The following is a 12,244-nucleotide window of genomic DNA, read 5'->3' on the forward strand; positions in this document are numbered from 1 at the left end:
TTGTGCTTCACTTGTAGTTGAATATTCTCATCCTCGAATGGGTGATGAACAGTCGGACACTCCATTGTTTCCTCCACCCGATTCGACAGCTACCTGATGTCTTCAGGCCGTCAAAATGGAAACAGGCTCATGGTGCGATAAAGGTATACCTCAACTAGCGACCTACTCAATACTCTACAAAAGGATCAGACCAGAATGTGTCTACCTTTCTTTCATGCTCCGGGCGACGTCCGTGCATCTATTGCACAGCCTGCAGAGGTTCTCGGACGATTTATACTCAAAGAATGCGCCTGCCTAGGGTTTCCTTCGATGGCATCATACTCTATCGCCAAGATGTTATACGACATGGCAGACCATCTCCACGGGACCCACTATATCATCACTTCCGACTTTAATCGGCTTGGAGGTGGCGTGCAGACATCTCATCCAGGGGGACTTTACCACGGAACCAAGTATATTGCCGTCTACACTGCTGGATCCTATTTCCACGCACTATGTCGTCGTTTCCATATCTCAGAGTTTCACATCGGATAGACGGGAAATCAAGCCCGTCAATTCCTGCTTCTGCATTGAGCTGTCTTCCAGCTTCGAATTTCGACATTCTCGCTAGATGCGATCAGGCTGCGTGATATTCCAGAGCAGGTATCAACATACAGTAATCAGCTGGATACTACAGCGATACCATAAGCACCGGTCTTGGATCCCTTGAATGGGGTTTCCGACAAGCCTTTCAACTCTATAATGGACAGTCTTTACGGAATCATCACACTGTGAGCAATTCCCAGACCATGGCTGAACCTACGGGGCCTTTCGTCATGCGAAACCGCCCACATCCACATCACTCTTTGATATCTTGGATGGGGATTACGATGAGGCATTGAACTGCACAATGGCCAATCTTGCGGACTCATCAAACGATTAGCTATTTCCAGAGCATTGCTGAACGAACATACAAGGTCCACCAGCATGCGAAACGACCCACGTCCACATGAGTCTCGACCCCTTGAACGGGAGTTACTACGGGCTCTTAAACCTCATCATGGTATATCTTCGCAACATATATACAAACCACAAGCGGCTTCCAGGGTATGGCTCGACACATCCTCCACCTACATACGAATCCACCCACCAACACCAAGTATGGAGCACTCGAATGGGAGTTACTATAAGGTATAAACCACAATAACAACCTCGCAGAATGCGATCATTCGGCGAAGTATTCCCAAAGCATCACTGCAAACACATGGTGCGTCTGAAAACGAAACCACACAAAAATACAATACAACATATCCATCTCAAGCGGTGTATACCATGACCATTTACTCTCGACAATGAACTACCATCCCACCATGAGTTATTCTCAAATCACAACTCCAAACGCACGGTCTGGTCTGGTCTACCTAAACACAGCACCACCCACATCCACGAGAACTACGAATCCCTGGAGCGAGAAAAATCATGAACTACCAAACAATGACATCTATCATCTGTTCCTCCTATCGGCTCGGTGGGCTTATCCCCTCACCCCATCCCCAAACACAGCCTCACTGAAAAGAAGTTCCGCACCTGGACGGTCTGGTCTGCTCTAGTCTTCACAGTAATCACCATGTCCTAGTTTCTATACCAAGATGTCAAGAATATCTTGCAATCATCCGCAAAAGGAAGATAATCGATCAACCGATATCTACGAGACAACAGCATTTGTTCTCGCAATTGATCACGCACTCCAAGTCACCCTTGTCAATAGGGTGGTGGCCTACTACACACAATGCCGAACCACATGTTCACCTGTCAATGATTCTCGGGATCTATCGAACCCAGCCGATAGATTCTCATAAACGAGCAAATATGCCAAACATGGGCTCGGACAGTGCACTCAGTGCCTTTCCGGTCCTGTCTAACATTATAATCTCACTGCTTGGGTTTTCATTAACCAAAATGGTATTGGCATAGTCTACCGAGGTTGAACAGTCCATCCCATTTCAAATCTATCTTGTCACTTCACTTGATGAATGGTGGCATGGCTATACCCGGAAAGGCAGGATGGTGATGTCCTGCCTCGTGCGTCGAGCATAACCTGATCGGATCATCGGTCATAGGGTCTGGTCTGGTCTGGTCCTGGGCTTTGAATAAGAGGGTATGTTTGAGTCTGGGTGATGGCGAACCCATTGATCGACTGTCTAAGAACTCATCTACTTTCTTCTTACTACGAAGTTCGTGAATATTTTCGGCGGACTTGTGGGTTGAGTTGGGTGGGAGTATGAGAAGGAAGAGTTTCAACGAATAGGGTATGGGTACTCCCACATCGCATATCCTCAAATTGCGCGAGTTATCGAAGAGCCAAACACCTCTTGTTCCATGATGTGGGGGAGGTCAAGGGTCCAAATGAGCTGGTTGACCGATCAACTCCTTATCTACTTCCTTCTCTACTACGGGATGGGAATCGTCGTGAATATATTCAGCGGACTTAATCAAACAAGGGTTGAATTGAGTTAGATGGATGTACGAGGAGGCAAAGCCCCACATCGCACACATCATCAGGTTGCGCAAATTATCTCATCGAACCTATCAAACGTCACCTGGGAAGTCCTTCACCTCGATGGCGTACAATGAGATTGTCACTTGGTTGGTTGGGTGGGTTTACATTCCGCTGAGAAGAAGAATGATCTACCGGGCTCTATGGCATCCCTGTCATACATACGCCATACGACACACTCCTTCCATACAAAAGCGAAGGATTGATAATTCCTGTGGGTAATGAAGGAACTCTCGACTTTGTGATTATGCGGGGGGTCTTTAACTAAGAAACTGGTTTTTTCACTCTTTCTTCTCGGGAGATGGAAAAGTGGGGTAAAAAGGATGAAGGATATTTGAAGAGACATCGCAGGTTGGAAGTCGATTGGATCGTTTGTTATGAATGGGATGAGATGATTGAGGATCTCATCGGGTTAAGGCATTTATTATCCTATTCTTTTCAATGGGGAATGGTTTAATTCTACCATTGTTGGGGTTCTTGGGGATGTTGTGATCCATGGCATGTCATGTCGTGTCGTGTTTAGGTCCCCGAAACAACTATCAGATACCAGATTGGAAGCATCTTTATAAATGGGGTGGAATAATCAAGGACCTTATCGGATTGATGAACTCATCATCCTATTCTCTTTCCAACGGGGAAAGATCAAGATTTACTTCTACCGTTGTTATGGTTCCACCTGATACCAAGAACCATATTACATTTGGAATGGGCGGGCATATGAGAAAGTATTCAAAAACAAACCCTGTGCCATGGTTATCCTCACATCTCGTCACCATATTACGCACACGATCAAATCCTCAAACGCCACCTGGAAGGTCCTTCACCTCATCAACTTACTACAAGATAGCTAGTTACTTGGCCTTCCATACTATCGAAAGCAATATGGCTCGATAACGTCATACTACATTCAGCAAACGAATAATGTCTCCTCCCAATACTCGCCTTCGTCTCTAAACAAGAAAAACAAGACGTTGAAATTCCGGACCATGGAACACGTCGCGTCGTCGGCTAGGACATCAAAAGCTACTTGAGGAAAATGCCTTTCGGGGAGAAACCACGCGCAAAGTCAGTCGTGTGTATTGGGATTGTGAAGATAAATGGACTGGGAGCCACAATCAATCCTGTTCTTTCCAATTCGGAAGGATTTATTTCTACCGCTGTTAGGGGTCTTGCCTTTGAGATCGTTGGGATGGTTGGGGTGTTTGTATTTGGGTTATGAAGGACGGATGGTTGGATATGGTTATTATCTTCATCTCTGCGTCCATCTCTCAATAAGGCATGGTGGTAGAAAGGTAATGAGAGGGGGGATATGGAGTATGCTTTACACAGGATGGAGGTATTTGTATATTTGATGTGGGATTTAACAAAGTTACTCTACTTCCTACCTAACCCAGCGTTGGTAGCGTTGATACATAATATATTCTATGAAAGATAAATCCTTCTCTCTATTTTAATAAAATCCCTCTCCATGCAACCCACAGATATCTATCAAAACCCACGTCTGATCCCGTTGTAAGGCCCGAACACTCCCAGTAAGATCATAAATATACCATCACCTGTCTCACACGGTAGCATTAGATTTGAGGATTATGATGTATCAAAGAGGTGGAAAAATTCATGTATCTACACCTGCTATTATCAAGAAGAGGCTCATATCAGGATCGAGCATGATACCCCACTCAATTTATCTCAGAACATCATATTACGAACAACTCGCCCAGACATGTCTGCTAAAGGTCGGGAAATTTTATTCGGCATTAGGCGAACAATGCGAGATGGATCATCCTGGAAGACCACTGACTGCAGTAATGTTCGACTGGTATTCATTTGACTGGTCAGCAAGACCTTGACAGTTGGGCGGAGGGATGGGTCGGTCACAATCCGGTGCAAGTGGTCCATCACGACTCCAAGTTCGTCAGAGGTTCTGGATGTATCAATTCGTGAGATAGAATCAATAACCACGCAGACTGTCATCTCGTGGGGAAACTGTGCCACTATGCGGTGTAGGAGATGACAAAGAGTCCAGGTGTCACATTCCTCCAGTTTTCGAACATAAGTTTCCCTTCTAATGAAGCTCAGGTTGACCTGCTTCATTCCCATCAGCTTCATGAGCAGCTGCATTGCAATGAAGCGTACGAGTCCGTTGGGCCCGTGCCAAGTATCCTTGGGACGGAAATGCTGTCCACAGAAATAGTGAACGACCACATCCTCCGGGCGAGCGGTTATCATGCTGGTAATAAAGGTGGCACTGAATACCGAGATGGCGGATATCTTAGTCATGCCCGGATTGATGGCCTTCGCATCGACCATGATGAGGTCGGATTCAGCGCATTGGAGCCATTCCAGAACACGGGTATCTGTCACAACTGCGGTTTGAACCTTCCTTAGACTTTCCGGGTTCAATTTTCCCTTGTATGTCAACGCCAGCTGCAAGTCGGCGTTTGGTTGGCGGAGCATGTAGGTCGAGTCTGATGACTCGCCATCTGCAAAGCTTGGTGCGAGGGTGAGGATCTCAATAAGTTGGATTTCATCAATGATGCCTCCGAAATTGGGGGTAAATCTCTGTTGGCGGCGAAGCAGTTTGTTCTCGGCTTCCAGTCCTGTTTCAAAAAAGTCAACAACTAGTATTTGTCTTCATACTTAGCTAGCACTTACTCTTAGTCTCACGTAGCAAGTGGACCATCGTGGTTCGGGCCAACAGCTGGTTTTCATGTTGCTCCCTCGCCATCCCAAGCAGAGTCGCATGATGTTCTTCAATTATGGTGTAAAGGTTCTGACGTTCCATTTTACTCTCCTCGTCTCGGACATCCTGTTTGCGATCCATAGTCTGCAAGCGATTATACGTCCCACGTATGTTGTCATCCATCACCGGCAGCGCTGATGTGATGGACTGGGCCATGTATCCAGTGGCCTCAATTGTATTATCCCGTGCGAGATTGACGACGTCTTCGAACTCCCTCGTCGACTTAGCTAGCCTTTCCAAGATGTAGTCTGGATTTTGGGGCGTCTTTTGCTTCGGTTTGGGGACATTCCCCAACCTCTTAAGCCAGGAGGGCTTAGCCGATGTCAACTTTATCATGTCTTCGATGCTCTGAGTGATGGTCTGAGTGAGCCTTTCCGCACAAGCAGCGACATCCTTATGGGCTCGGAAATTTCGCCTTTTTGGATCGGCTTTTGCGAGAGCATTTCGGATCGCGACAAACGTATTGAGGATTTTCTGTCGTCGTTCGGCAGACCTTTCGGCAAGCTGGTGTATAGGTTAAGAAGGAAAGAGTAATTGTTCCAACGGCGGTGCTACCACTCACCTTGAATACGACTGCCAGCCCAGTCTTCACAATAGCAAGACCATACTCATTGGGTATGAGACCGATCCAATTGCTAATGACCTCCTCCCCTTCGCCAAGGTTGTACCAGATGGAATGCCAGAATCCGTTCTTTTCCCCGTTGTATCGATCTTCAGCGCCCGCGAGTCTTTCGGACAGTTGTTCGAGTTCATTGGCGTTTTTCGGAAGCTGCAATCCTAGATTCAGCGGTAGATACTGTTGGAGGAGTCCTTCGAGGGATCTAGTAATCGCTTAGTCTCAGAAACGTGCTGGAAGCAGCTTGAAGTTTCAAGTACCGTGCCCGACTCACCTATGACAGTTCACGGGCATGAATCGATCCTGCTGAAAGCTGTACTGTGAATAACCCCCCAGTCCTTGATGAATGTCGGGGCCTTCGGAGCTGATGAAGGCCACAGCTGAGGCAGTATATTCTAAGGGATTGGAATTCCCCATAGACGTAGTCATGGCTGCACTTGAATGCTCGACGGTGATGTCCCACCTTCGGGGTCGATGAGCGATGGAATATCACTGCAGCAGAAGTCGCCCGCTGATCCTTCCCAGAGGGGCTGCATAGCCTACCTACTAAGTAGGGATGGTGCGCGATGGTGCATCCGCACATACGATGGACTGCTGGATTTTTTTTTTCATGATCTCATCGCCCAATCAATTCCTCCCCGATATTATCACTTCGCGCTGTCGTGGATATACCATTGTTGATTGTTGTAGGGAATGTGATGCTGCTGATTATCGCCAGAAATGACACGGGAGGGGGCATCGTGAGGCTGGCTCAGCTGGTAACTAGTGCTGACGGCGACGTGGCCGATGTGGACCTGCCTGCCTTTCAGCTGACTCCACCCCGCTCCGGAGCAAACAATCATTGTTGGGCATGTTGCGGAAATCCCCTCATGGATGGGCCTGGCTTATCGGTCTCCAAGATGTTAGTTGCATTAGCATCTCGACGCTAATCTAAAGTAGGAAGGGAGTGTCATAGATTGAGGGGCTCGGCCATACAGAGCACATCCTTAGAGCAATGGCTCACAAGGTGATTGGTGAATGAGCCCGGTGGCCTCGGATTCATTGCAGGCAAGACAGAGACCATCGCAGCGGCGAAGCAGTTGAGGGAGGGTCACGTGGCCAAGCACTTATGGCGCTGATGGCGCATCCATCTCGTTCCAACCATAAAGTCCAGCCCAATTCCCGAGGCCGTCTTCGTCTTGAACTAAGGACCATCGGGCTATTGGTATACGTGGCGAGCAGTGCTGGTACCTTTTACTCAGACAGAGCCTTTCGGTGGCGGGCATATCTTTATTTCTCTGGGATAGATTGATCATGGAACCCTCCACACCCGCCAAAGCCACAACCTTGGAGGAACCGGTGAATAGCTTCCTCGGAGATGTTCCCCAGCAGGATGGCCTGCATTTCAGACTGGTGGGCCCGCCTCCGGCAGACCTAGAATCGGAGGACGCCAAGAAGCAAAGGATGAAAGAGTGGACAGAAAGGCGGGAGAGAATGCTTTGGAAGGCCCAGGTTGACTATCTTGACTATGATCGTTTCAAAAATCGGTATGCCCCGGACGATGGTCTCGCAATTATCGAGGTTCTGCTCGGTTACCAGGGCCTCTCGCAAGATATATGGAAAGAAATCAATCAGCGCCGCATGGAACACTGGGGAATGCGAGCGCCACGAGGGTCATCCAAGACTAGAGAAGATGACGACACATGGATTCAGCGTGTGAGGATCCAGTCGCCTCATCTCCTTCTCCTTCTCTCCCGGTTGACCGGCCATGGAGATAAATGGGCCAATCTCGGACCACGGGTCTTCTACCGGCCCTTTCTGGCCCTCCACTACTACCTTCCGCAGATGAAGGAGTGTCTGGAGATTCTAGAGTCACGCTGGTCCATTATAGACCAGAGAGGGGCACCTGATATGCCTCTCCCTTCTGCGGCCGTGCCCAAATCTACCAAAACCTCTGAAGGCGGCTCGGATCCCGAGAGTGAGACTTTCCGGCCGATGGCTCCCGTGGAATCAGTTGTAGGACCGGTTGTGGATTCTGTCACCACTCTACGCCAGGTTCGAAAGTACATCGAGTTCGTGGAGACCGAAATCTCGCCTCTTTGGAAGCGTGCGGCCGGAACGACCCACCGGAAAGTCTCCTTTGTGGACTTGTGGATGACATTTCAGCCTGGAGAGCTTGTCTACATTCCGTCTGCATCGGAGTCTCCCACGGGTCAAATCTGGCCTGAGCCAGCTGGTCTCGCCCAGAAAGTTTGGAGGCTCCACACGATTACACGCGACACGTATCCAAGCGGCGCCCAGTGTGATATTCCGATGAACTCCAGGCAAGAGCTAGATCTTTGGTGCTATTTCATTGACTTCAATGGTGTCTCCTACGAGCCCTATCCAAGACGATTTAGCATTAGGGCCTACCAAGGTCAGAAAGATATAACAACCTTGCAGGTTTACCCCCTCCGATTTCTCAAAGAGAGGGAAACGCTACTGGATTCGCAGCAGAAGGTTGGTCTGTCGTTCCAAGCCGCATTGGCTGAAAGATATCTCTACTACGAAGGCTGGACTCTGGCCTACGAACCAACAACTGCGCAGCCAACGACTGGAGGGGGGTCTGAGCACGTCGACGGTCCAGTGATGATTGACTTTGTCGAGGCTCATAAATCCGACGATGAGCTTGCCACCAAATCAAGCCATACTCTTGGAGGATGGCAGGAAGCCGTCTGGGATGACCGAGAGGATGAATACATGATAAAACATTGGGATTCCCAAGGAGGATTGTTGCAGGGAGAGGTAACTGAGATCCTGCAGATATCCGAAGACTTTATTGCCAAGTTCAGTGACCGCGATTACGAAACGAACAAATTCCTACGAGAATTCAAAAGTGGCTCAGTCAAGGAACTTGGGACTGATGACCTGATTCTTCTCCCTCGCCGCGTCGTCGGATATACCTTTCACGAGCGGAGGTTTGTCCGGTTCGATGTGCAATCGCTCAGGCCAATTTCAAAGGCTGAAAATGTCTTTGAGGATCTTAAGATTGACAAGGAGCACAAGGGAATGGTTCGTGCTCTAGTGAAGGCACACTTTCAGAACGAAAAGTTGAATCTGGACTTGATTCGGGGCAAAGGTTCTGGGCTTGTCATTCTCTTGCATGGAGTGCCTGGAGTGGGCAAAACAGCCACGGCCGAAGCTGTCGCTCAAGCAAATCAGAAGCCTTTGTTTGCAATCACCTGCGGTGATCTTGGATTCGATCCCAGTACCGTAGAGTCCAAACTCAAGGAAATCTTCCGCCTGGCACATCTTTGGGATTGCGTGCTGTTGTTGGATGAGGCCGACATTTTCCTGACTCGTCGTGATTTGAGCAATCTGAATCAGAATGCTCTGGTGTCAGGTATGTCAGTCTTATTGTATACTATATCGTCGACTTACTCATTCATTGCAGTGTTTCTCCGGGTCCTCGAATACTACAGTGGAGTTCTGTTCCTGACCACAAATCGAGTCGGTATCCTCGATGAGGCATTCAAGTCACGTATCCACTTGAGCTTGTATTACAAACATCTCGATCTAGATCAAACGTTAGCCATCTTCAAGAACAACATCCGCCGGTTACAAAAGGTGGGAAACACACGGAACCAATACGCCAAACATAAAGGAGTCTCTCCAGGACCGACCATAACCATCAATGAAAAGAGTATTCTGCACTACGCTCAGTGGCACTTTGAACGAAACCCAGACCATCGATGGAACGGCCGACAGATCCGCAACGCCTTTCAGACCGCATATTCCCTTGCACACTTCGACGTACAATCCGCCAAACCCGACCAATGGAACGAAAACACGGAAGAGAACGATCGACCCTCCGATGAACCCCACGACGAAGTCGACTTGAATATCCCCCCTTCCCGGGAAGGAGAGTATGTCTTGGACTATCGCCAATTCAAGCTAATTTCCCAGACTATCCAGAGATTCGACAACTACCTCCTCGAGACAACGGGGGAGACTGAAGCGGAACAAGCACTGAATATGACCATCCGTGCGGATGATTACGACCCAGCCGATTACGATGACGGTCCGGTCTATAATCCCAACCCGCCGCGCCAGAGACAACGTCCAGGAAGTTACTATCCGCCTCGTGGGTCAGGCAGAGGGAGAGCGCAATCCAGAGGTGGAAGGGCCCGTCCAGTCTACCGCCAGAATACTCAAAGACAACCAGCTCCGCTCCCTGAATATGACCCGCCGTCACAGGAGTATCTCGATAGCCAACAGGAAGCTCGGGCGATACCACGAACTGTACCGCAACCAGGAAAAGGGCCGTTGTCATCTACCCACGCTTCTGCTGGTCCAGGGTACCGTGGCCGGGGTGGCCCTGCTGCAAGACGGGCTGCCGGACCAAGGGCCTCTGGTCTCGGAAGAAACATGTTTCCTCCGGAAAGAGACCCTCCAGGGCATGAAGAGTATCTTGCTGAAGACGACGTGGGTGAGGAGTACGAAGATGAGTATTATGACCCAGAGGATGAGACATATGATTATGGTGATGGATATTGAGGGAGTGGCAATCTTGTGTGCCTCCTCAGTGCTGCACATTTGCACGTATATACCACGTCAGATAGGCAGAGACAGTTTCTATGGTCAGTGGAAACGGAACTTATGATTAGCTACACAGATCAGCTTCCAACCGTCGAATTGTGGGTCACGTCGCATATAGAGATCATACCATGTTCTGGCTATATAGTAACAGCCCTGTGGGTCATTGATATTTCCTTCCCCGAATCATTACTCAATAAGATCCAGACAAAATAAAAGGACTTTTGCACTTTAACCAGAAGAAGACCGGATAGGACCTGAATAATTATAATTACCAGCCCTCGCTGTGATAGCTATAACCTGGCCTACAGCATTAAAATCCCCAATAACACTATTCCCCCTACTCATCCATTAGTATGATACAACGCAACCGCAAGCTAGCCAGCTTGTATCCCAACCGATATTAAATCCAATCATTCCTGAATCGGTATGTATGTGAAGTAAAAAAAAATGATATAAGCTCTCATGTATGTATCAACCAACACCATCCACTTCATTCTCCATTCAACTAGAATAAATCCCCAACTCCCCCACGGCAGACCCATTCCCACACCACCCCCAAACCCCCAAACCTCTCCCCTCCCCTCACAAACTCCCAAACCCTCCCCACTACAACTCCCCCCGGCCCATCCCTACACCCCACCACCGGCCTAACCGCCCCATTAACCAGCACCCTAAAATACACCCCCTCCTCAAACCCATCCCCTCACCACCACACTCCAACCTCTCCATCCCCACATTGCCCAGAAAAGGCAAAATGTGACTACTTTTCCACGCCCGGTCATAATTCACCTCCCCCACGGGCATACTCTCATTAACGTTATCCGCCCCGAATAAGCACTATTATTGAATAGCCCTAACGCTGTGACCACCGTAGGGGGAACCTCGCGATGCGTGAACGACACGTAGATGTCTTGGTCCGAGGTATTCGAGGCGAGGAGTGAGTAGCTGGCGTTTACCCACGGGAAGCCTAGAACTGGGGATAGCGGGCGGCCGTACCCCGTGTTATGGAAGTACATGAGGTCGTTGGCGTATTCGAAGGAGAGCCATTCGGTGGGGGTGAAGAGGTGGGGGGAGCAGAAGGGGGAGGAGCCGCGGATGACGGTCTCGTAGCCGCAGAGCTCGAACATGGCGGTTATGTCGGAGGAGGTGAAGTTGAAGGTTGGGGCGAGGTGGTTGAGGCGGGTGATTAGGGGGGGTGTAGGTTTTTGTGAAGGTCTGGGTTGGTTGGTTGGTTGGTTAGTTGGGGGGAGGGAGGGAGGGAGGGATTGGGGGGGGGTACATTTTCGTAGGAACTGCCGTAGCTGGAACTGTATGCGGGGCAGGATTTGTATGGGGTTAGGGAGTCGGCGCCGGTGGTGTTACTCTCTGGGACGCTGATCAGGTCCATGTGGGTCTGGTTGTTGGTGTAGCCGGAGATGAAGCCCTGGGCGGATTTGGTGGTTCGTTCGGCGGTCGAGGACCATATTTTGTTGGTGTGGAGATGGGGATATCGTTGGCGGAATTGATATCCTAGGGTTGTTGCTTCTTGGAGACCGACGAGGGTGAGTTTCTCTAGGTGATCGTCGGTGATGGGGCGGTCCAGTTGGTTAGGAAGGAGAGGGAGTCGGTGTGTGTCCAGTCCTGGGAGGTGTTGCGCAGTTTCTCGACGAAGGGCTCGATGTAGGACTCGTAGTCGAAGTCGTTGGCGTAGATGGCGGCGTGGCGGACGAGGTAGGCGGCCCGGGTGACGTTGCAGCCTGTTGGGGGGGTAGGGTTGATGGGGGGGTCATGGGGAGTGAAGTAGGGGGAGATG

General features: G+C 49.5%; 3 protein-coding genes across 3 annotated transcripts; 1 reads left to right on the plus strand and 2 right to left on the minus strand.

Moving 5' to 3' along the window:
• Window positions 1–3,939: 3,939 nt before the first annotated feature.
• Window positions 3,940–6,585, minus strand: BO94DRAFT_536021 (uncharacterized protein). Its single transcript, XM_025611919.1, has 4 exons — window positions 6,170–6,585; window positions 5,842–6,100; window positions 5,192–5,783; window positions 3,940–5,136 (listed from the first exon to the last, which is right to left on the minus strand). Exons 1-4 carry the CDS (start codon window positions 6,322–6,324, stop codon window positions 4,226–4,228), a joined length of 1,917 nt encoding a protein of 638 aa, XP_025466903.1. The 5' UTR covers window positions 6,325–6,585; the 3' UTR covers window positions 3,940–4,225.
• Window positions 6,586–7,063: 478 nt separating this feature from the next.
• BO94DRAFT_494050 (ATP-binding protein) lies at window positions 7,064–10,685 on the plus strand. Its single transcript, XM_025609217.1, has 2 exons — window positions 7,064–9,256; window positions 9,308–10,685. The coding sequence occupies exons 1-2, from the start codon at window positions 7,189–7,191 to the stop codon at window positions 10,408–10,410; spliced, it is 3,171 nt and encodes a 1,056-aa protein (XP_025466904.1). The 5' UTR covers window positions 7,064–7,188; the 3' UTR covers window positions 10,411–10,685.
• Window positions 10,686–11,173: 488 nt separating this feature from the next.
• Window positions 11,174–12,221, minus strand: BO94DRAFT_625004 (putative histidine acid phosphatase; the record flags this gene model as incomplete). Its single annotated transcript, XM_025617255.1, has 4 exons — window positions 11,174–11,667; window positions 11,732–11,759; window positions 11,815–12,072; window positions 12,119–12,221. 4 exons carry the CDS (start codon window positions 12,219–12,221, stop codon window positions 11,238–11,240), a joined length of 819 nt encoding a protein of 272 aa, XP_025466905.1. The 3' UTR covers window positions 11,174–11,237.
• Between the last annotated feature and the right edge of the window lie 23 nt (window positions 12,222–12,244).

The sequence above is a fragment of the Aspergillus sclerotioniger genome (genome assembly GCF_003184525.1).
Source record: "Aspergillus sclerotioniger CBS 115572 chromosome Unknown BO94scaffold_16, whole genome shotgun sequence".
In the NCBI taxonomy this organism is placed as follows: Eukaryota; Fungi; Ascomycota; class Eurotiomycetes; order Eurotiales; family Aspergillaceae; genus Aspergillus; species Aspergillus sclerotioniger.